General features: G+C 47.3%; 1 protein-coding gene across 1 annotated transcript in view; it reads right to left on the bottom strand.

Moving 5' to 3' along the window:
• The window catches only part of LOC132571071 (zinc finger protein 34-like), a 29,738-nt gene extending 9,165 nt beyond the window's left edge, over positions 1-20,573 (bottom strand). The window contains exons 1-6 of the mRNA XM_060237733.1: positions 20,267-20,573; positions 13,991-14,074; positions 13,756-13,885; positions 10,067-10,258; positions 6,090-6,794; positions 1,468-2,100 (exon numbers count right to left, since the gene is read on the bottom strand). Coding sequence (XP_060093716.1) covers positions 1,468-2,100; positions 6,090-6,794; positions 10,067-10,258; positions 13,756-13,885; positions 13,991-14,065 — 1,735 coding nt within the window. The 5' untranslated portion in view covers positions 14,066-14,074; positions 20,267-20,573. The remainder of the gene's footprint in view (positions 1-1,467; positions 2,101-6,089; positions 6,795-10,066; positions 10,259-13,755; positions 13,886-13,990; positions 14,075-20,266) is intronic.
• Between the last annotated feature and the right edge of the window lie 4,849 nt (positions 20,574-25,422).

Consider the following 25,422-nt stretch of genomic DNA (forward strand, 5'->3'; position numbering starts at 1 on the left):
GTCGGTCACATCACCTACCACCCTGATCCTTTTAACTGGAGATGCCAAGGACTTGAACCTGGGACCTTCTGCATGCCAAGCAGAGGTTCTGCCAGTGACCCACAGCCAATTTCCCCCAGGTTTGCAAAACCTCACGATAGCTGTAGTTGACTCCATTGCTTGGATTTTCCCAACCACACGGTGCAGCCAGCCCTTGGCTTTTGGATATCATAAATATTAGAATTAGTAGGTCAAAATATTGATGATATTTTAGTCAATTAATTGTATGAATCAGTGCTAAAATCTGCTCAAAAGTGGATGGCGGATTAGGGTACAGAAGGATTTGCTGGCACAGAACGAAGGTGGTCTATGACTGGTGCAACCTTCTGTCCCTCCCTGTGAATAGTACAGCAAAATACGCATGCAAATCTACACCAATAATTTGTGTAGTATATATGGTAAAGTTAACTGTCAAGCTGCACCTGACTCATGGTGACCCTGTAAGGCTTTTCAAGGCAAGAGATGTTCTGAGGTGGTTTGCCATTGCCTGCCTCTGCAGAGCAACCCTGGACTTACTTGGTGGCCTCCCATCCAAGAGCTGACCCTGCTTAGCATTCAAAATCTGATGAGATCAAGTGGCCCTTGGACATCCTGGTCAGGGCAGCAGAGTACATACAGCAGGGGCCCCCAACCTTTTTGAGCCTGCAGGCACTGTGGAATTCTGCCGGTTGGACGGGTGCAGCTACAAAATGGTTGCTGCAGCAGGGGAAGCCAACCACAATATGGCTGCCATGGCTTACTTTCAGTCACACAGAGAATATTCTTGCGTTGTGGTGGCAACTGCTGCCAAAATAACATTTACAAAAATCTGCACAGCCAATCAAACATGTAGTGGCCAATCAGAACCTGTGGTGGGCAAAATCCCCACTTAGCCCTGCCCACTTTCTAAAAACACTTTGCAGGCTCCAGGAAAGGTGTCGGTGGGCACAATGTGGGGGGCCCCTGATACACAGGATGTAAATTTCTTGTTAAGCCAGTATTGTTATTCGATGCCAAGTGCTACAAAGTGCCAAGTCCAACTTTTAGGGTTTCCAAGTCCCCTTGTTGTGCTGGCAGGGGGATTTGGGGGGTGTTCCAGAATGTCCCCAACATGATAATGTCACCTGGAAGTGACATCATCATATCAGGGACACCACACGGCGGTGCTCTGGTTTTGGGGCAAAACTGTTTGGTAAAACCAGCTTCAAACCATAAGAGTTTCACTCTCAAACCAGAGCGTCGATGCACAGCATCCCTCACATGACGACGTCACTTCTGGGTGATACCATCATGTCAGGGGCATTGCATGGTGCCATTGCTGTTTGGGGGCAGGGTTTTTCCTGCCAGCCAGTGGTGCACAGAAGCCCAAAAAACCAGGGGAACCCTTGTCAGAACCTGGGAACTATCCCACTTTTCAGAACCTAATTCTGCAGATTTTGCTTCTCCCACCTGGGTGGATTCCTTCCGGAGGGTCAGGAAAGACAGAGCTGTCATAAAGACTCTCCCCATTGTCAAAGTACTTGTAGGCATTGTCCCCTGCATGGACCCTCTGGTGCTTGGTCAGGTATGGCCTCCATCGGAAACTCTCCCCGCACTGCAGGCACTTGTATGGCTTCTCCCCTGTGTGGATTCTCAGGTGCTCGGTCAGCGTGGAGCGGCGGTTGAAGCTCCGCCCGCACTTGGGGCACTCATAGGGCTTCTCCCCCGTGTGGATGCGCAGGTGGGCGTTGAGGTGCGTGCTCTGGAAAAAGCGCTTCCCGCAGGCCAGGCACTCAAAAGGTTTCTCCCCCGTGTGGGTTCGGTGATGCTTCACCAGTTCGAACTTGTACTGAAAGGCTTTCCCACACTCATGACACACGTGCTTCTTCTCGACTTGAACAATCTTGATCTGGCTGACGTCGGTAACATCGTTCTCGTCTGGGGTCAGCTCTGCCTCAGTCTTGATAGGCCTCTCCAGCGCCTGACCCCCCGAATCTTGTTTGCCATTGGAAAGCTCTGTGTTACACACAGACCCCTGTTGATTGGCTGACCCAGCATTCTGGAGACCTGCCTCGGTTTTCCCACCTGCCACGGCAATGTCTGCTGAGATGGAGGGCAGGGAGAGAAAGAGACAGAAAGAGAGAATGACTGGCAAATATTGTTGGAAGTGAATCTAACAAATACATTCAGCAAAGTGGCATTCATTTCTTGAAACAATGCACAAATGAAGCAAATGTATACCAAGTCAGACCACTGATCAGTCTAGTTCCAGATTATTTCCTCTGACTGGTTATAAGACCTCTGTGAATTTGCCAAGGCCTTTTTAGAATCTATGCAATGCTAATAGCCACAGCCAGATCTTGTAGCAGAGAGTTCCACAAGCCTACTGAATGTTCTGTCTCTACTGAACCTTTTTGCTGCCTGACCTCACTCACCCAAATTCTAGCAGGAAGAGAGACTATTTCTCTCTGTCTGCTGTTTCCATCCCATTTACAATTGTGTACATCTCAGTCCTCCCATCCCTACCTTTTCTCAGCCAAAAAAGCTACAAATGTTTCAGCCTCTTCTTTGAAGCTTGCCTTGCTCTCTTCTGTTCCATGCTGGGATTGCAATTTCGCTGCAGGATGCAGCCAAAATGCTGCAACCCAGAGGTCCAGTTTTTATGACGCCCCCAGCCAAATAAATGTACATTTAAAAATTATATTGATGTGATATAATTACAGGCTTGATTTATTAGATAAAAGAGGTGTGCAAGCGCACTCTGCTTGCAACGTTTATTTAGTTTGCAACTCTGCCTAGGGTTGTCAGCACCTTTTTTTTCTGTTGCCCCAGAAGGCTGGACCAGAACCAACAGGTTGAAATTAAATCAAAAGACTTTTCGGCTAAACACTAGGAAGAACTTCCTGACAGGGCAGTTCCTCAATGGAACAGGCTTCCTTGGGAGGTGGTGGGCTCTCCTTCTTTGAAGCAGAGGCTAGATGGCCATCTGACTGCAAAGCTGATTCTGTGAATTAGGCATACCGGAGAATGGAGAACCATTCATGCAAACTATTGAGATGTAACAAAGTCTATGTGAGCTGTTGCCTTAGCACAGGTTCCGGATTATAAGAAACATGACCAGTGGAAGTAGTAAATGAAACACAACTTGAACCTAGGACTCGCGTAGCCGCACCTGTTGGATTGAGGACTGCTACCCTAGGAAAAATCACACTGGAATCACAGCAGTTGGTACTGTCTGCGTCTGCCAACAAGAGGGATGTAAAAGACAGCAGACTGTGGTACTGTCATAGTATCCAGTGTTGGACCTTTATTTCTGTTGGATTTATGGACAATAGACTTATTGCTTCTTGAAATTGATATGAATAATAGATGAGAATTGCATGTAAGAAATGCGTTTGGCATTTATTTACAACATATAATCACACAGTGTTTTTCTGGCTTTACTGATTCTGTGAATTAGGCAGCTCATGAATGAGGCAGGAAGGGTTGCATCAGTGCTTAGTTCTTGTGGTCCTTTCTTACACGCCCAGGGAAATGCTGTTCATCACTTTGGGGTCAGGCAGCAATTTTTCTCCCGGCCAGTTTGGCGAGGGAGGTTTTGGGCATCTTCTGGGCATGGAGCAGAGGTCACTGGGGATGTATGTGTATGTGTGGGGGGAGGTATTTGTGAATTTCCTGCATTGTGTACAAGTTGGACCAGATGACCCTAGAGGTCCCTTCCAATGCTATGATTCTATGACAGAGATAAATTCCTTTGCAAAAAATATGCCTGCTTTGGAATGTGGACTTTCTGGTATTATATCCCGCTGAGGTACCAACCCTCCCCAAGCCCCACCCTTCATAGGCTCCGCCTCCAAATCTCCAGGAATTTTCCAGCCTGGAGTTGCCTCTTGACTAGCAACAATTCTGCATAAAGAAACAGCCTTTGAGATCATCCTTCCCAGCCAAACTGTACACGAAACTATATAACCAAAGTCAGACCCTGCTTTTTTCCCCAACAAGCACCCAAACTGGCACATACTATTCTCTCCTTTTTATCCTCACAACAACAACCCTGAGAGGTATTAGAAAAGAGCCAGAGGCCAGGAGCACCTTGGAAAGGAAAGGAAAGGAAAGGAAAGGTCCCCTGTGCAAGCACCAGTCGTTTCTGACTCTGGGGTGACATTGCTTTCACAACGTTTTCACAGCAGACTTTTTATGGGGTGGTTTGCCATTGCCTTCCCCAGTCTTTTACTCTTTCCCCCCCAGCAAGCTGGGTACTCATTTTACCAACCTCAGGAGGATGGAAGGCTGAGTCAACCTTGGGCCGGCTACCTGAATCCAGCTTCCGCCGGAATCGAACTCAGGTCGTGAGCAGAAAGTTCAGACCACAGTACTGCAGTACTGCTGCTTTACCACTCTGCACCACGGGTCTGCTAGCACCTTAAAGACTAACAAAATTTGTGGCAGGGGATGAGATTTCATGAGTCACTGCTTACTTCTTTGGGTATCTGAAGAAGTGGGCAGTGACTCAAAAAAACTCCTACCCTGCCATGGTTTCTGTTAGTCTTTAAGATGCTACTGGACTCTGCCTCTTTTTCGGGGCTTTTTTTGTAGCAGGAACTCCTTTGCATATTAGACTACACCCCCTGATGTAGCCAATCCTCCTGGAGTTTACAATAGGCCCTGTAAGAAAAGTCCTGTAAGCTCTTGGCGGACTGGCTACCTCAGGCGTTTGTGGCCTAATATGCAAAAGAGTTCCTGCTACAAAAAAAGCCCTGCTCTTTTCTATTGTGACAGACAGACTAACACAGCTACCTGTCTTGATCTATCTACTGTGAGGTACGTTACTCTAAGAATGTGCGTCTGCCCCAGCACCACTCAGCCAGAAACCTTCAGTAGCAAAGTGAGGACTTGAACTTGGTTTCTAGTCCTAGTCAGACATTCTACCCACTAAACTACATTTATTTATTTAGTATTGGATTTCTATCCTGCCCTCCTCGCAAGTGGGCTCAGGACAGCTCACACCAATTAAAATACAACCTAGCAATAAACAGGGTTTTGTAGAAAAGCCCAGCGGGAACTTATTTGCATATTAGGCCACACTCCCCCAACATCACCATTGTTGCACAGAGGGCTTTTCTGTAGAAAAGGCCCAGCAGGAACTCATTTGCATATTAGGCCACACTCCCTAATGCCAAACCAGTCGAAACTGTGTTCCTGTGCGTTCCAGCTAAAAAAAAAGTCCAGGCAATAAATATAGTTTAACCTAGAGGGAGATCCATCCGACAGGCAGCAATGTATCTATACCACTATCCACGTGATGCAGAAGTGACATCATCACATCCAGGACGTCTCTGGTATCTGGGCAAAAACTCTACGGTAAAAGCCAAATTTACCTTAGAGTTTTTGCCCAAATACCAGAGTGTCACCCCCAACACCTGGATGTGATGATGTCACTTCTGGATCACGTAAGCACTGATGTGGACATACACTGCTGTATGTCAGATGGGCCTCCCTGCTGCTCCTGGTTAAGTTTCCTCCATCCCCCACTGATTGCTAGGAGGGCCCTGGCAACCCTAGTGAGGGATGCCCCTCCCCCAGCTCCCATTGACCATAACAGCAACCTTGTAGGGCAGGGGCAGGTGGTAAGTGATCAACCATTAAGCTTCCAAGTACACTAAAGATTTGAACCCCAGCTTCCTCAGTCCAAGCCCTCTACTATAATGGCCCATTAATAGCTATTTGCACAAATAGCTAAAGAAAGCCTCCATGCCCAAACCAGTCTAACTCTGAGTAACAGCTACAAGGAGAGACACTGCCCTCGTGTTCAATTTTCTGTTCCACAGTCCCTGCGAGCATCCTGCTGGCCAACACTGCAGGGCTGGTCTTATAATCTCACTGAAAAACTGAATGAGAGTGCCAGACTAGTTCTTGGAGGCCCAGATTCAAATCCCATCTGTGCTACAGAGGTTTCTGGATAACCTTGGGCCAGTCAAATACTCTCAGCCTAGAATACTTCATAGGGTTTTTGTGGGAATCTTAACAGAGAAGGAGAAAAACGTTGTAAGGGAGAGTTACATGAATTACCACTGAAGAAAGAATTTGCTCACCTGGGTGGATTCCCTGATGATCAGCCAGGGATGAGTTTTCAAACATGGCTTCTCCATTGTCCAGGCCTTTAAAGGCAGTGTTCCCCATGTGGACCCTCTGGTGCTTAGTCAGGTACGGCCTCCATCGGAAGCACTCCCCGCACTCAAGGCATTTGTAGGGCTTCTCCCCCGTGTGGATCCTCAGGTGTTCGGTCAGGGTGGAGCGGCGGTTGAAGCTCCGTCCACACTTGGGGCACTCATAGGGCTTCTCTCCCGTGTGGATGCGCCGGTGGGCACTGAGATGGGAGCTCTGGATGAACCTCTTCCCGCAAGCGAGGCATTCGTAGGGCTTCTCCCCCGTGTGAGTCCTCCAGTGCAGCAAAAACTCCGATTTGCAGTGGAACCACCGGTCACATTCCGGACACATCAGCTTCTTCCGCCCCACGTGGAACATGCTCCTCTTGGAGTTGGCAGCCCTCAAGTGGCGAGAGGGTTCTCGCCACGTGTCCCCCAGCGGCATGTCCCACTGCCTCAGCAATCCACACCGGGTCTCACAGGTCTCGGGGTTCAAGCTGGCGTTCCCTGAGGATGACCCCAGTAAAGTCCACTGGGGCTCAGCTTGTTTGGGGGTTTCCTGTTCGGGGGTCTCTTCTTTGATCTCCCTCACTATGACCTCACTTGCTGGGACAGAGGGAGAATCCAGACAAATATTATTCCCTGTGATCCCTGTGGAACAGAGGTGGGAAAAGAGTAACAGAGATTCTGGAAAGGAGAACAATCCAAGTTTCTTTTTCTTTCTTTTGGAAATAGTTCCATGAGTACATTTGTTTTAGATTTCCTCCCCAATCAGTCCTAAAGATCCAGATTTAGAAGCAGCATTCACAAGAATTTGAGGGGAACCATGTTCCCTCTAAGCTGAGTTAGCGTGAGCTCGCTCACAGATTTTTAGCCTCCAGCTCACACATTTTCGTCTTGGTTCAGGAAGGATGATCCCAGTGCACACTAATTTATGCAGCAGCTCACAGCTTTAATGCCAGTAGCTCACAAAGTAGAATTTTTTACTCACAGGACTCTGCAGTTTAGAGGGAACACTGGAGGGGAACGTCCCTTTCGTAGGGGCTACAACTGTTGAACTAAAGCTGGGGAGACAAAGGTCAAAACCCCACTTGGCCAGAGCAGGCCTGCTCCACCACACCCCTTAAGAACTAAGAAATCGTGGAACGCATGCAAAATTTGCATAATCTCCTACTGAGGATTCAGCAGACCAGCTCAGGCATTTCAACAGGGGCTCGGCTCGGCATGCAGAATTCCACATTTCGATTCTTCCTTGCTCTCCAGTCACCTCCAGTTGTATCTCCCCGGAATGCTGTTCCCTATTAAAGATTCTCCGCATGCTCGGAAGGGATTACTAGGAATCCACCAGACCTTCCCACAGCTAACCTTCCCCCCACTCCCCAACCAAGCCCGCCATCTCAGGAGCATGTGCTTACATGTCTCCTGCCCACTCAAACTTTGAATGTTCCCTTAACAACACAGTGCAAACCTAATCCCTCCTTGAATCCTCAAACTGAACCTGTCACTATTCATTCCCATGCAAAACAAAGCTCAGTTTGTGCATCGATCCAGCTCACATTCTTCCTTTACTGTTCAGGATGAGTAGCCGTGATAGCCTCTCTGTAGTGGTAGAAAAAGCAAGAGTCCAGTATCATCTTAAACAACAGTCCCCAACCTTTTTGGCACCAGGGAACGGTTTTGTGGAAGACAATTTTTCCACAGACCGGGGTGGGGGTGGAGGTGATGGTTTTGGGATGATACAATTGTGCACTTTATTACTATTAGTTTGGTGTGGCGGTTAAGTGTATGGACTCTTACCTGGGAGAACCGGGCTTGATTCCCCAGTCCTTCACTTGCAGATGCTGGAATGGCCTTGGGTCAGCCACAGCTCTTGCAGAGTTGTCCTTGAAAGGGCAGCTTCTGGGAGAGCTCTCTCAGCTCCACCCACCTCACAGAGTGTCTGTTGTGGGGGGCGGGGGGAGGTAAAGGAGATTGTGAGCCACTCTGAGACTTTGAGATTCAGAGTGGAGGGCAGGATATAAATCCAATGTCTTCATCTTCTTCTTTTTATTATTACTACATTGTAATATATAATGAAATAATTATACAACTCAAGGCCCGGTTGCTAACAGGCCATGGACCAGTACCGGTCCACGGACCAGGGGCTGGGGACCCCTGATCTTAAAGACTAACCAGATTTGTGGCATGGTAAGAGCTTTCGTGAATCACTGCTCACTTCTTCATGAAAGCTTATACCCTGTCACAATTTTTGTTAGTCTTTAAGGTCTAGACTCTTGCTACTCCCTTAAGGTTGCCAGGTCCTCGCTGGCCATGGGCAGGGGATGGAGGGGAAGGGCTGCCTGATCCAGGTTGGGAAATTCCTGGACATTTGAGGATGGGGCCTCGGGAGGACAGGGACCTCAGTGGGGTGCAATGCCCCACAATCCACCATCCAAAGCAGCCATTTTCTCTAGGGGGACTGATCTCTGTAGTTTGGAGATAAACTGTAATTCCAGGAGATCCCCAGCCCCCACCTGGAGGCTGGCATCCCTAAATGTGACCTATGCCTTCCCCCCTCACCTCAAGTGTGTCACGAGCAGGCACATAGCCAGAAAATTCTCATTGGGGGAGCCCATGGAAAAAATTTTGGGGTGGAGGGCCCCATCTCTGGCAGCCCCCACTCTCCCCACCGCCCTTCTCTGGCGGCCCCACCCCCTTCCACGCAGCACCTCCCCCTCCCTCCCACCCTGTCATGTTCTCAAGGTACAGGCAGGCAGGAGTCCAAAGCCAGTCCAAGGTCAAAGTCTAGGAAGTCAAGCAGGAGCCAAGTCACCAATGCAGAATCACAAACCGGAATCAGAAGTCAATGTCCAAAAGCCAAAAGGTCAGGGTGCCAAGGAAATCAAGCAGGTCAGGATCAGGAAGGAGCGTGGATGCAAGCCAGAAAATAGACTTGTTGCTTCCACAAGGTTACCAGGTCCTGGGTGGGGGCTGTATGGGAGCCTCAATCAGCCTGCTCCCTGGGTGGCAGTGACTCTGCTAGAACTCAGGGTTGAGAGATCTGAAGCATCGGCGTGCCTCATGTCTTTGCTCTGAAAGTTCTTTCCAGAGCCTGCTTCGAACTCTTGAGATGGGCGGAGGAGAGCTTGGAGGAGATTGATCGTCAACAGCTGACACTGGTGCCTGGAGAGTGATTGATGGGCCAGCTGCTGTTTGTTCAGCTGAGGAACTGGCTGGCAACTCTTCCAGGTCTGTTAACCCTTCCAGCTCCTTGTCAGGGCTCATGACACACCTACCCACCAACCTGGCGAAACAGTAAAGAGAGGGCTCCTGGGGCTCTTTCAAGTCACCCCTCCCCTGACAATCACCCGATCGTGGGAAAAGCTGCGCCAAGGCCAGCGGTTCTCTACGCCGGCTTTCCAGCGCACACAGCAAGAGAACTGCCAGCCTCGGCAGCTTTTCCCGTGATCAGGTGATTGGCGGGGGATGGCGGGCACCTTGAAAGAGCCCCAGGAGCCTGTTCTTTACTGTTTCCCCGGGTTGGTGAGTGGAGGGGGGGAGGTGCTGCGCAGAGGGGGTGGGACTGCCAGAAAAGTGGCAGCGGAGAGAGTGGGGTCGGGGAAAATACGGGCCATAAAGGCCTAAGGGGGGATTGGGTGGGGGGCCATGCCACCCCCATGGCTATGGGCCTGGTCATGAGGCAATAATTATATTTACTTCCTTACAAGGATCTTGTAAAATGGTACATCATGTAAAAGATAGGAATGCTTGAAGCGTGTTGTATAAATGCAAGTATTAATGTCATAACATGCTATATCTTTGGCAGATTTATAACATGCTACCATTATTAACAACACTATTATAAGGTTATTATAGGTATTTGTTTCACCAAAAACAACAACCACGGACCTAAGTTTGTAAAAAATAATCATCTCTTCTCTCACCTTCACAAATATTTACAGGGATCTTTTTTTCCTCCAAAGGATAGGGGTTTAGGATCCATGGCTTTTTTTCTTCAGACACATGGGGATTTGTGATCCATAGCTTCTTCTCCTCAAAAGCCGGGGGATTTTGGATCCATGGACCTTCCCCTCGCTCTAGCCGAGAGATCAACTCAGGTTTTGGTATCGGAACGGCTAGGCCACACAATGAAAAAAGGAAAATACATTAAGATGACCCACAGACTGCAGCAGCTAGGGTCAGCAACCAATTTAATACTTTCAGTAAGTTTTCCTCAGACTTCATTGCCAAAAAACATGATTAGTAATATACTCATAATTAGTAACACTCAGTTAAAGGAAAGCCATGCTGGTCTTTAGCAGGAGAGCTGGGTTCAAGTTCAGCAGCATCTTAGAGACCAGTAAGGTTTTCTGGACATAAGCTTTCAAAAGTGAACACTCCCTTCATGAGATACAAGTCGGAATGGAGATCTCCCCAATCCCAGCCAGAAGCTGGGAGGGGAGTTGCAGAGAAAGGAGCTAGAATGTAAAGGTACAATGCAAAATGTAATCTGATGAAGGGAACGCTGACTCTTGGAAGCGTAGATCCCGAAAATGTTGTTGGGTGTCTCAAATACTGAGCTAATTAAATACATGAAGCTGCCTTCTACTAAGTCAGGTTGTTGGCTTATCAAGGTCAGTATTGTCTATTCTCACCAAACCGCCTTACTGAGGATTTGCACATCACCTCCTACTTGATCTTTTTAAGTGGAGGCACCAAGAACTGAACCTGGGATCTTCTGCGCACCAAGAAGAAGCTCTGCCACCAAGCCATAGCCTCACTCATTTATATGTCTTTCACTTTGAAAAATAACAAAGATTAGTTGCTAAGCTTTGAATGCAGCAACCTGAAGAAACTATGCAAATCAAGTATATTTGCATGTAGTCCTGCTTATTCTCATTTGACTGGGTCGTAAGATCTAAGCAGAGCACAGAAGCTACCCATCCTCCATCCATACCATTTTGCCTGTTTTTGCAATCTTCAGAGCTGGAAATCTGATTTTTATTTAAAGTGTAAAGAGTTTCTTAGGTCAACACATTCTGTACTTAGTATTAAATATCAATATTAAATTTGGCATACACACACACTCACACCCAGAAAACACACAGAGTCCTGCCAGTGTGGCCCTTGGTACCCAATTACCTATAAGAGCATACCCAAATGAGAATGAAAGATTAAAAAGGTTAGGGCTGCTTAGCTTGGAGAAATGACAATTGAGGGGTGACTTGATAGCTGTTTACAAATTATGCATGGGACAGAGAAGCTTGAGCATAAAGTACTTTTCTCCCTTTCTCACAATACAAGAACTCATGGGCACTCAATGAAATTAATGAGCATTAGGCTTAGAACAGATAAAAGGAAGTCCTTTTTCACCCACAGAGTAATTAACATGTGGAATTCACTGCTCCAGGAACCAGTGGCAGCTACAAGTAGAGATAGCTTCAATAAGGGGTTGAATAAACACATGGAGCAGGTCCATTAGTGGCTATCGGCCACAAGGTATAGAGGGAACACTGTGTCTGTCACTCTAACTAATGTCTGACACTCTAGCCAGTACACCACACTGGCTCCCTAATTAGGGTTGCCAGGTCACTCTTGTCAACTGGTGGGGAATGGGGAGAGAGGGAGGCCCAGTCAACATGCAGTGACATGTCTACATCACTGTCCACATGACCCAGAACTGATGTCATCATATTAGAATGACACTCTGGTAGTTGGGCAAAAACTTAATGGTAGAAGCTAAATTTACCATAGAGTTTTTGCCCACCAAAGAGTTGTTCTGACATCCTCAATATGATGACATCACTTCCAGGTCACATAGACATGTTGCTACACATCGGCTGGGCCTCCCTCCTGCTCCTGGTAAGTCTCTCCCCCCATCCCTCACCAGTTGTCGTGTGACCTGGCAACCCTAACTACAGAGCCACTGTGGTGTACTGGCTAGAGTGTCAGACTAAGACCTAGGAGATCCAGGTTGAAATCCCCAGTCTGCCATGGCTGGGTGACTGTGGGCAAAAAGAGCCAGTGTGGTGTAGTGGTTAAAGTGTTAAAACTAGAATCTGGGAGAACCAGGACTGAGTCCCTACTCTCCTATGGAAGCTGGCTGGGTGACCTTGGGCCAGTCACACCCTCTCAGCCTAATCTACCTCACAAGGTTGTTTTGAGGGGGGGGAAGGAGAGGAGAACAATAACAGCCACCTTGGGCTCCCATTGGGGAGAAAGTCAGGATATAAATAAAGTAAATAAACATCTGGAAACAAACAAAAAAACCCTGATAACACTATACATCCACTGTGTCACGCAGACCTGCTTTCAATCCTTTCGCTGCTAAATCGAAGGAAGAGATTGTTTTTCCTAGAACATATCTATCCCCATTTGCTAATACAAAGCTCCCCTAAGTTTTCGGCAAATCTGACTCGTAGTCAAAGTGAGGAGAAATGTGCATGACTCCTTTTTCCTCCCACCTCTCTGTAGGTGACCCATGGCCTCAGTGACACCAGCAATTCAGACACAACCCAGGGGGTTTCTGTAATGCTTATCAAGCGTGTCTTCACGACCTGTAGATGAGCTCAGAGCTCTCCATTTGGGACTGTTCAAACATCAGAGGCAGTGTGGCATAGGGGTTAGAGACCAAGGTTTCAAACTACCGTTCAGGGATAAATGACATGTAACTGGAATTAGAAAGATGCATATTATAGCCCTAAGAAGCAACTTGGTGGGCAGGTTTGGGATCTTAGTATGGGGACGTGAGTGCCAACTTTTCCCTCAGCACCGTTTCCTAGATAGCGAATCCCACCCACAGCCAAGGTTACCTCAACTCCCAGCAGGGCAAAAAGACAGTTATTCCATCAATCTTTTCTCTTCAGTGGGTTTAAAGCACCCTGCACTGGGCATTTATGAGCAGGAAAAAGGTGCAGCCCCTCCAAGTAGCAATTTAGAAATCTTTCATTGTTGCCTTTCAGAACCAACACCCCCCACCAGATCTGGAGTTCCATAACCGGAACTCCAAAGTCACATGAACCTAATATATATTTTTAAAAATGACTAAAAGATTCACTTCCAGAGTTAGGACCAAGTTCATTTTTTACAGTGCTAAGAAGCAGTTTGGATATTTTCAAACAAAAGGGGCCATACAAATAATCAATATAGCTAATTCTCAAGATGCCATCATCTGTGGGTACTGAAATCTGGATATTGAAGCCATCAACAGACAAGACAGATCTTTTTACAAACCAAAGAAAAACCCCAGGGTTGTGGGAAAATCTGAAATCTTAAAACGAACAAACAAACCCTGATCCTCATTTTTATCTCCACAGCATCCATCAGGCAGTTAGACTAAGAGAAAGTAACTGGTCCAAGGTCACCCAGTGAGTTTCTTGGCAAGAGAGGATTTGAACTCAGGTCATAGTCCAGCACTCTAACCAAGACACCACACGGGATTGAAAAACATTACACCCCAGTTTTTAAAAGTGAGTTCTTCCTACTTTGACATTTAGAATCCCACATTTCTGCCACAACAGACCTAAAGATAACTTCCCCAACTAGCCTTGGCAACAGCCACTGTGAGCCACGCGCCACCTGGCTTCAGAGGTGCCGTGGTCACGACTAACCAAAGGACAAATGAGTTCCTTACCCAGGGAAGCCACATTTTCATAATTCTCCTGCATAACATCCCAGTACAGGTCTCTCTGCTCAGCATCAAGAAGCGCCCATTCCTCTTCAGTGAAGTACACGGCCACCTCTTCGAAGGAAAACGGTGGGGCCTAGAAGGGAAGAGAAAATGGTGTGCTCCATCACTATATCCCCCCCATTTCTTTCTCATTGTATTTTAAACCACAAGTGGTCATTTCCCCCAGTCCATCCTCTACCTGAGCTGTTTCCGCTGCCATCATATCTCTTCCCCCAGGGGGAGGGAATGTTCCAATGACAAACACACACATCATTTTGCCAATCTGTTAGGGAGAAAAGGGGGGAGGGATGTCAGAAGGGATATTTGCATTTGGTTTTTTTAAAAAAAATCTCGCCCACAAACCACATGCTGGACTTCAGAGAATTTCTCTTCACCCCTTCACACACTTCTTCTTTATTTCCTTTGTAATAACACAAACATACCCCACCCCACACAAAAACTGGAAGGAAATCATTTTTTGTTGCTGCAGAAGTCAGACAAAAATAGTAACAAAACACAACGCCATAGGCATCGACAGCTTTAAAAGGGGATTAGATAGATTTGTGGAGAGGTCTATCAGGGTTGCCATCCTCCAGGTGGTGGCTGGAGATCTCCTGGGATTACAACGGGCCTCCAGACAACAGAGATCAGTTCCCCTGGAGGAGATGGCAGCTTGAAGGTGGACCCTACGGCACCGTACCCCACTGAAGTCCACATTGATTAAAATAGCAGATATGATAATGAGATGAACCAAATACAAACCCACCTCTGAAGGTGGGAATTTGATCAGAATATAAGAACAGACTGCAGGTGGGGAACTGAATTCTGGAAGACAGCCATATGTGGAAAAAAGCCCACAAGTAAAAAAACCAGTATTAAAAGCAAGGAGAAGGAAACAGAACATGACTCCCTGCTCTGTTAGTTTTCTGTTTGTGGGGGGTTTTAATGAAAATAAAAGCTGGAACCCATGACCAGCACCCGGACATGTTGCTGTCCCTGCTATCACCTCAGATCTTCTGGAGAGAGAGAAATGTCTTGTCCAGGGGTGGCCCAATTTGCTTAACATAAGAGCCACTTAGAACAAACATCGGATGTTTAGGAGCTGCAGGACATGAATGTCAGATGTTTGAGAGCCACAGACAGACAGACAGGCAGGAAGGCAAATAGATGAGGGGAAGGGGGAGGGAAGAGAGGTGGAAAGAAAGCAGCTTTAACTTTAAATGCATTCTCCAAGCCTCCAACTGATTTGGAGAAGTGACTTAAAGAGACAAATGCCTTCTCCAAGCTGGCCAACAGGGCGGGAGGGCTTAAGAAGCCACACAATATGTATGAAAGAGCCACATGTGGCTCCTGAGCCACAGTTTGGCTACCCCTGGTCTTGTCCTTTGCATACAGAACTTAAAATATGGAAATGGGCAGTTAAAGTTTTTCACACCATGAAGGTAAACAGCATCATTTGGTAAATCTCATCCCATTAAAGAGGCAAGGCATTTCCCCCCAGGTTGCTAGCAATCCTATGTGAGAACCAAGCTTAGAGAGGAATGGTTATAGGCGACATCTGTTTTCATCAGGGTTATTTTTGGAGGGGAGGGGGGTAACTTCAGGAGTAGAAAAGGACACCCAAATCCGGTTTTAAAAATGAATACAGTAGTGAAGAAACATCTGATCCATTAATTTAAATTAAATGATTTTAAGAACCCACACAATTGCAACAGAGCATAAGGGATTTTCACAGGCAAGGTTTTCTCCCAACACTAAACATTCCAACTCACCAATTTTACTTCTAACACTTCTAACATTTGCATACAAACATCTATAATTTCCCAGGCAAGCTAGGCCCGCAATCTTCCTCCTGCCGCCTCGAGACTTTGGCAGACAGTCCATACTGTTTGTCACCATCTCAGTGGACAACTCTGATCCATTACCCGGTAGAAAAGTAACAGCTAACCCTTTATCTCTTTGAGATGAGTCCTCCCGAACCAGAGACATTTCATCTCCTGTCGGCTTTCCCATGGAGTAAAAGGACAGGTCCTCTTGTGGATCAAAAACTGGCTGAGTAATAGGAAGCAGAGAGTGAGTATAAATGGGCAGTCTTCGCAGTGGAGGACCGTAAGCAGTGGGGTGCCGCAGGGCTCGGTACTGGGTCCCATCCTCTTTAACTTGTTCATAAATGATTTAGAGTTGGGAGTGAGCAGTGAAGTGGCCAAATTTGCGGATGACACTAAATTGTTCAGGGTGGTGAGAACCAGAGAGGATTGTGAGGAACTCCAAAGGGATCTGTTGAGGCTGGGTGAGTGGGCGTCAACGTGGCAGATGCGGTTCAATGTGGCCAAGTGCAAAGTAATGCACATTGGGGCCAAGAATCCCAGCTACAAATACAAGTTGATGGGGTGTGAACTGGCAGAGACAGACCAAGAGAGAAATCTTGGGGTCATGGTAGATAATTCACTGAAAATGTCAAGACAGTGTGCGTTTGCAATAAAAAAGGCCAACGCCATGCTGGGAATTATTAGGAAGGGAATTGAAAACAAATCAGCCAGTATCATAATGCCTCTGTATAAATCGATGGTGCGGTCTCATTTGGAGTACTGTGTGCAGTTCTGGTCGCCGCACCTCAAAAAGGATATTATAGCATTGGAGAAAGTTCAGAAAAGGGCAACTAAAATGATTAAAGGGCTGGAACACCTTCCCTATGAAGAAAGGTTGAAACGCTTAGGGCTCTTTAGCTTGGAGAAACGTCGACTGAGGGGTGACATGATAGAAGTTTACAAGATAATGCATGGGATGGAGAAAGTAGAGAAAGAAGTCCTTTTCTCCCTTTCTCACAATACAAGAACTCGTGGGCATTCGATGAAATTGCTGAGCAGACAGGTTAAAACGGATAAAAGGAAGTACGTCTTCACCCAAAGGGTGATTAACATGTGGAATTCACTGCCACAGGAGGTGGTGGCGTCCACAAGCATAGCCACCTTCAAGAAGGGGTTAGATAAAAATATGGAGCAGAGGTCCATCAGTGGCTATTAGCCACAGTGTGTGTGTGTGTGTGTGTGTGTGTGTATATATAGGTCCATCAGTGGCTATTAGCCACAGTGTGTGTGTGTGTGTGTGTGTGTGTGTGTGTGTGTGTATATATATATATATATATATATATATATATATATATATATATATTTGGCCGCTGTGTGACACAGAATGTTGGACTGGATGGGCCATTGGCCTGATCTAACATGGCTTCTCTTATGTTCTTATGTTCCCCCAAGATTTAGTTTAAAAACTGCTCTGCCACCTTTTTGATTTTAAGCGCCAGCAGTCTGGTTTCATCTGGGGACAAGTGGAGACCGTCTCTTTTGTACAGCTCCCGCTTGTTCCAGAAAGCTTCCCAGTGCCTAATAAACTTAAACCCTTCCTCCTTACACCATCATCTCATCCACACATTGAGACTTCTAATTTGTGCCTGTCTCTCCTGCCCTGCACGTGGAACAGTAGTACTTCTGAGAAGCCTACCTTGGAGGTTCTGGACTTAAGTCTCCCGCCTAGCAGCCTAAATTTTTCCTCCAGGACCTCATGACTGCATTTCCCCACAACGTTGGTGCCAACATGCGCCACAACCACTGGCTCCTCCCCAGCACTGTCTATCAGCCTATCTACTACACACGTAATGTCCGCTACCTTCGCACCAGGCAGGCAAGTCAGCATACGGTCAGTATGCGGTTTTGCCACCCAGCTGTCTACTTGCCTAAGGATTGAATCACCAACTACCAAGACCCCTCCTCTCTCCTTGCCCAGGGATGGTTCCTTGGTGCGAAAGGATTCCCGCTCACCAACTGAAAAAGAGGTCCCTTCTGAGGGCGCATTCCCCTTATCCTCAGCACGGTGCCATGTTCCCCCTCGACCCTCATGCTCCTTGGGAGCAATGGGGCTGCCATGTTCAGAGCAGGGCTCATCTAATACGCCCCCAAGAGTCTTCCCCGAGTGCCTAACTGACTGCTTCTCCAGGCCAGTCACCTCGGCCTCAAGGGTACGAACTCGTTCCCTGAGGACCAGGAGCTCCTTGCATTGAGCACACACCCAAGACTTCTGTCCTTTGGGCAGATAGTCATACATGTGACACTCAGTGCAAAACACTGGAAAGCCCCCACTCCCCTGCTGGCATTCTACCTTCATAATAGCTTTTTAAAAATATATATATATATATATACAGTCCCCTTTAAATCCTGTTTGTTTATGTGGCTCCCCTTCTGGAGGATCAACTTACCTTATTGGGAGCACAAGGAAATTAGGGATATGTGTTCCTGGTCCTTACAGAGCCCCCAGGCTAAGAGCCACAGGCCAAGAGCCCTTTACCTCTCGCCCTTCGGCTCGCCTCTGGCAAGGCGCAGCTTAACAATGCAAAGAGGGTGGGGAACACAGCCACTCCTAATCAATCAGCAACAATCACCTTCAATCACCTTCACCCCACTAAACCAAATAAACAGCAGTTCCCCAGCAATCACAAACTCAGAATTTTCAGCAGTCACACAAACTCAGAAATTCTCAGCAACTTCCCCAGCTGCTCACCCTTATATAACTTCTTCTCTGCTCTATCTCAGAGCTTCTCTGCTCTCTCTCAGAACTCTCTGAAATGTGCTCAGCCTCTGGCAAGGTGCAGCTTAACAATGCAAAGAGAGTGGGGAACACAGCCACTCCTAATCAATCAGCAACAATCACCTTCAATCACCTTCACCTTCAGCCCACTCAACCAAACAAACAGCAGTTCCCTAGCAACCACAAACTCAGAATTTTCAGCAGTCACACAAACTCAGAAATTCTCAGCAACTTCCCCAGCTGATCACCCTTATATCAGTTATTCTCTGCTCTATCTCAGAACTCTCTGAAATGTCAGACCAGTGGCCACCCAGTCCAACACTCTGTCACACAGTGGTCAAAACCCAGGTGCCACCAGGAGGTCCAGCAGTGGGGCCGGAACAAAACCATTCACTCTCCTCCCCATAATGATCAAATAATGAAGACAACACTGCCAAGGGCTCAAGACAAAAGAGCATACAAGAAGCCATGTTGGATCAGGCCAGTGGCCCATCCAGTCCAACACTCTGAGTCACACAGTAGCCAAAACCCAGGTGCCACAAGGAGGCCCACCAGCAGGGAAAAGGAATACAGAATCAGAGAACAATCAGCCTATATAAGGCACCGTATATGGCAATGCTAGGGTCGCCAGTGAATTGGGAAATACCTAGAGATATGGAGGATGGAGCCTGGGGAGGCATTGATTTGGGGTGGTGAAGGAACTCAGCAGGGGAATAATGCCATAGAGTCCACCCTCCAAAGCAGCCATTTCCTCCAAGGGAACCAATCTCTGGTTTGTAAATTCAGACATCATTTACAGCTAAAAACAACTAGTACAAATGGTGGCTAGTAAACATATACACTACTTTGAAATCTCAGTTCGCTCTCACAAGAAGCCAGGATTGAATCAAAGCACAATTTATCATGATGTCTCAATGCAGCCACAGAGATCCTTCTGTTTGTGGGGTGGAAAGGGAGGGTGTCACCTCTGCTGCTCCAATAAGGCAAGGATTTGGAAATTCAAGGCATGAACATGTACCTGAGCACTGCACATTCCTGCTTTCATGCACAGAAATTCACATGGGTATAATGGAAAATTGATCTACGGGTACCTGGGGCTCTAGGGGGGGCTGTTTTTTAAGACAGAGGCACCAAATTTTCAGCATAGCATCTGGTGCCTCTGCTCAAAACACCCCCCAAGTTTCAAAAAGATTGGACAAGGGGGTCCAATTCTATGAGCCCCCAAAGAAGGTGCCCCTATCTATCATTATTTCCAATAGATTTCCAATGAAAGGAAGGCATTTGAAAGGCGTGCTATCCCTTTAAATGGGATGGCCAGAACTCCCTTTGGAGCTGTTATGCTTGTCATACCCTTGCTCCAGGCTCTACCCCCAAAGTCGCCAGATATTTCCCGAGTGGGACTTGGCAACCCTAGACTGGCAAGCTTTATAAGCCTTTATAAGTCTGAAGAAGTGACTCAGGAAAGCTCATACCCTCCACAAATTGTGGTAGTCTTTAGGGTGTTCTTGCTCGTCCCAGCGGCTTTTGTTTTTACTGGCCTCCCCCCTAGAATGCAACGGCACCTTGCATTCCCCCACCAAAGCGACTTCCTTTCTACTTTGTGTTCTTTAAAATTATGTTGGCCTCAGGATTCCTCCCCTCCCCGGATCTCTCGCGCGCGCTGTCTTCCCCGCGCGTCTGCTCCAGTGCCTCCGCACTCCCCTACTGATCGGCCCCGATCCTGCCCGCTTTCTACCGTTCCTGCCTTTTCCTAGAAGAACAAGGACCCGGGAAGCCTCCTTTCGGAATGCACCGACCTTTCCCGCTGCAACCTGTTTGTTTCACCCCTTTGCCCACCCTGCCGCCAAAAGCACATTTCTGCCGCAAAGATCGCAGCACTGAGGGGGGTTACCTTTTCGCAGCGCGGCACTTTGCCCCTAGCAGGCGCATGAAACAAGGGACTTGGGGAAGGGCGAGTTCCCAGAAATGTTGCTGGCCGGACTGCAAAAGCAAGTTGGAGGTCTTGCGGGGGAAGGAAAGGCAGGGGGGGGGGGCAACTGCAACCGGATCCCACCCACCCTTCCAAGCCCCTCTGCCGCCGCCGGAGCCCCCCTACAGCGGGGGGGACCACAGCACCCGAGGATCGAGGCTTTCCATCTCCACAGACGCCGCTGACCGGATCTTGCAGCCTCTGCTCTAGGAAGCTCAGCCCCTCCGGGTCGCCGCACAAAAGACAAGAGAAAAAGAGAGCAACGTGGGGGGAAAGGCACCGGCGCTTTGCAAAGCCACAAACCGGAGCCATCTGGCGGTCGGCGCCGGGCAGAAATCACCGGATTCCCACTGATCCTTCCCTGCGAATCTTATGGCTTCTAGAGAGAGGGAGGGGGCTTCATTCGATCTCGAATCCATTGATTTGTCTTCTTGGCAGTTCAGGGCATCGGTAAACTCTCCTCCAACACCACATATCAAATGAACCCACTTGTAAATGAATCAGCTTTTTTCCCCACTATCCAACTTTTGCATCCAGGTTGCCAGCCTCCAGGTGGGGCCTGGAGATCTCCTGGTTTTCCAGCTGATCTCCCCTTGGCAGAGAGCAGCTCCCCTGGATAAGATGGCTGCTTTGAAAGGTGGACCCCACCGCATTGTACCATGCTGAGGCTTTTCCCCTTCCCCAAACCCCTCCCTCTCCTGGATCCACCTACAAAATCTCTGGGTATTTTCCAAGCTGGCAACCCTACATATAGTAATAGGGAATCTTATATTCTAATTATGAAGTTGGCCAAATCTTTGGATATTTACATCAGATGACTGGAGCTGTGAAGGGGCAAGATAGATCCTTCTACACATCTGAAAAGGGCCTCAGGTTTTCAGGGAAATGTGATATCTTAAAACAAAACGAAACAAAACAAAACCTCCCTACATTGGGGGTTTTTAAAACCTAAAAATGATAAAAGGAGTGCCATTAGCTTTAAACAACAGATTCCCTCAGTGGCTGTTGCTAAGCAATCACAGTATTCCAAGCTTGGTTCTGTCAGTAAAAGGCAGAAGGGGGCAGGGCCTTTGAGGGCTGACTAATTGGGGCCAGAGGCCTTACTATGGTTGCCAGCTCCAGGTTGGAAAATTCTTGGGAGATTTTGCAGTGGAGTGTGAGGAGGGCAGAGTTTGGGGAGCAGAGAGGCCTCAGCTGAATATAATGCCATAGAGTCCGCCCTGCAAAGCTGGCATTTTCTACAAGGTTACAGGCATTTAACAACTAATAGAGGCATCCAGTATCTCACCACCCCACAGCATGAATATCTTAATCTATCCCAAATAAAAATGCAAGGCGCTCAATAACATCCAATTGTTGTTGTTGTTGTTCAGTCGCACAGTCGAGTCTGACTCTTTGCGATCCCATGGACAAAGTCACGCCAGGCCCTCCTGTCTTCCACCATCCTCCGAAGTCTGCTCAAATTTGTGTTTGTTACGTCAGTAACGCTGCCCAGCAATCTCATCTTTTGCCATCCCCTTCTTCTTTTGCCTTCTGTCTTTCCTATCATCAGGATCTTCTCCAGTGAGTGCTCCCTTCTCATTTGGTGGCCGAAGTATTTGATCTTCAGCTTTAGCATCTGACCTTCCAGGGAACAGTCTGGGTTGATTTCCCTTTGGACTGACTGATTTGATCTTCTTGCAGTCCAAGGGACTCTCAAGATTCTTCTCCAGCACCACATCTCAAAAGCATCTATTCTTCTGCGCTCGGCCTTCCTTATGGTCCAGCTCTCACAGCCATACATTACTACTGGGAATACCATCGCTTTGACTATATGGACTTTTGTTGGCAGGGTGATGTCTCTACTTTTTATTATACTGCCCAGGTTCGCCATAGCTGTCCTCCAACTACATTACAGTAAACAACGCTAACCAAGAAATAATAATAATGCCATCTAGGTATTAAAGAATTGTATACGCTGAAATGTTTTAATAATTTATTGTGATTTTATTGTATTGTAATTTTATGTTTTAATTTATGTTAACTGTCCTGAACCTGTCAGGGGAGGATGGGAAACAAATATAATAAAATAAATAATCTCTGATGCCGGTTATAATTTGGGGAGATCACCTGGAGGTTGGCAACCATAGGACTGGCAGAAACCTCTGGTTGATTTGATACTATCCAATTTGTATGACTCAACTAGGCCTGGTTGATTGTACTGCTCAACAACAGCCACCCCACAAAGCCAGTGTGGTATAGCTGTTAGAGGATCAGAGTATGACTTAGGAGACCCAGGTTCAATTCTCCATCTTTCTGTAAAAGCTCACTGAGAGGTTTTGGAGAAGTCATGTAATTTTAGCCTTACTTACCTCACAGGGCTGTCGTGTGGATAAAAAGGAGGCAAAGAGAATAATGTAAGCGGCTTTAGTCCCCACTGTGGAAAAAGGTGAGGTATAAATGAAGTACATAATAAATATAACTGGAGGGGGAGCAGACAAAAAGTAGGTTAGTGAGTGGCTAAGAAAGAGAGAATGAGGCAAGGAATGAGGAGGGAACATGGGTTGGCCAAGACAAAACAGTGTGGGGAAATACAGGGAAAAGTGAGACACTTACTCATGAGTCCTTGAGGGTTTCCTGCTATGCAAGTAGGCATGGCCCAGTGGCTGGTAGCACACAACTGAGCCATAGTTTTCCTAGGTGGAGGCTGCCAGGTTGGGGGGAAGCTTGAGATGGAGGAACAGATAAAGGTAGATTGGCTGTTGGGTGGGAAAGAGATATGGCTGCCAGCTCCAGGTTAGGAAATTCCTAGAGACTGGGGAAGGTGGAGTTTGAGGAGGGGTGGGGCAGCCGTTTCCTCAAGGAGAACTAAGGTAGCTCAATGTCCAGGTAGGCTTGAGATACCAAGAATTACAACTGATCTCCAGATGACAGAGATCATTTTCTCTTGAAAAAATGGCTGCTTTGGAGGGTGGACTGTATGGCATTTTACCCTGCTGAAGTCACTTCCTTCCCCCAAATGTCACACTCAAAAGGCTTCACCCCCAAATCTTCAGGAACTTCCCAACATGGAACTGGCAACCCTAAGAGAAACCGATCTCTGTAGTTGGGAGATCCATTGTGATTCTAAGAGATCTTCAGGTTGGCAGTCCTGGAAAGAGAGGAGGAAGCAGAATAGTGGAGCATCTCTGGGTGCTTTCAGGAAAGGGAAAAAGGAAATAATGGGGACGGGGAACATAAGAGAACACAAAAGATGCCATGTTGGATCAGAACAGTGGCCCATCCAGTCCGTCATACAGTGGCCAAAAAATTCAGGTACCATCAGGAGGTCTATTAGTCGGGCTAGGACACTAGAAGCCCTCCCACTGTTGCCCCCCAAGCACCAAGAATACAGAGCATCACTGCCCCAGACAGAGAGTTCCATCTTGTGGCTAATAGCCACTGATGAACCTCTGCTCCATATGTTTATCCAATCACCTCTTGAAGCCATCTATGCTTGTAGCTGCCACTACCTGCCTTCCAAAATCCATTGCAGGTTTTCTCTTGTACTTTCTATAAGTTGTCTTGATCTGGGTCAACAGCAATGTATCCTTTTGCTTAAGGATCTTTTCTAGCTCCTCACTGGTTGCATTGAGCAAGGTTTAAAACAGATGGCACAACTTTCTTAAGCCATTAAAGGTGTTCCATTGCTGAACAGCCTTGTCACGTTAGAGTGAAAGCATCTAGAAGAAGAAGAAGATATTGGATTTATATTCCGCCCTCCACTCGGAAGAGTCTCAGAGCAGCTCACAATCTCCTTTACCTTCCTCCCCCACAACAGACACCCTGTGAGGTGGGTGGGGCTGGAGAGGGCTCTCACAGCAGCTGCCCTTTCAAGGACAACTCCTACCAGAGATAAGGCTGACCCAAGGCCATTCCAGCAGGTGCAAGTGGAGGAGTGGGGAATCAAATCTGGCTCTCCCAGATAAGAGTCCGCACATTTAACCACTACACCAAACTGGCTCTCGTGTTTCCAGATCTACCTGTTTTTCAGAACAGAGAGCAGACCAGGATAAAGGTAGGGCTTCTGTCACACATTCTCCTATACAAGTTTAATCCCCAGCATTTCCATTTAAAAGGATCAGGCAGTAGATGATGTGAAATACCTCATCCTGGTGAGACCCTGGAAAGCCACTGCATTTCTGAGTAGACAATACAGACCTTGGTGGACAAAGCGTCTGATTCAGTATAAGACAACTTAATGTGTCTCTCACACAGGGTCAGCCCTGTCATTAGGCAAACTAGGTGATTGTCTAGGATGCTGGCATTCTGGATGCGCCAAATTGGGTGTCCCCCATGTGACTCAATGACATTATCAGTGGGGTGGGGGGGTGCCAGAAGTTAGAGTGCCAGACAGCCCAGCTCTCACATCATCTACTACCTGATTCTTTTAACTGGAGATGCCAGGGATTGAACCTGGGACTTCTGCATGCCAAGAAGATGCTCTTCCACTGAGCCATGTCCCCTCCCCATTGGTTAATTAGGGGGCTCAGCCCCTGCATGCTTTACAAGCTAACCCCCAAGGTAGTACTTGGACATATTTTTCTCCTATACTGAGATATATTTTCAATACAGTTGCTGCTTCCTCTGGATCTTCCTCTACTGCTTCCTCTTATTATTCTAGTAAGCTTCATTCTTAAGACCTCTTAATTGAGAAATTATAGGAAGGTAAAGGACGGAACACACTCCATTCTCCCCATCTGAGTTGCCTCCACCTTCCTGGCTTCTAGGGAATCAGGTATCAATTTCACTCCAGATAGCAGAGGGATGTTCTGGAGATAACCTGTGCCAGGAGGTTGTGATTTCCCTTGTGTTTGGTCCTGCAACCTCCATGATCAACCTCTAAAGCCAGTGGCAAATTCTGAAACCTCTAGCTCTACTTTTGGATGAATTATACCCACCACAGACAACCTTAGTTTCTACTGCAGACAGCAAGCGTGGGTGTGTCTGAGATACTCTGGGCCAGAATAAGAACACAAGAACACAAGAGAAGCCATTTTGGATCAAGACAATCGCCCATCCAGTCCAACACTCTGTGTCACACGGTGGCCAAAAAACCC

The sequence above is a fragment of the Heteronotia binoei genome, chromosome 5 (assembly GCF_032191835.1).
Source record: "Heteronotia binoei isolate CCM8104 ecotype False Entrance Well chromosome 5, APGP_CSIRO_Hbin_v1, whole genome shotgun sequence".
NCBI lineage: Eukaryota > Metazoa > Chordata > Lepidosauria > Squamata > Gekkonidae > Heteronotia > Heteronotia binoei.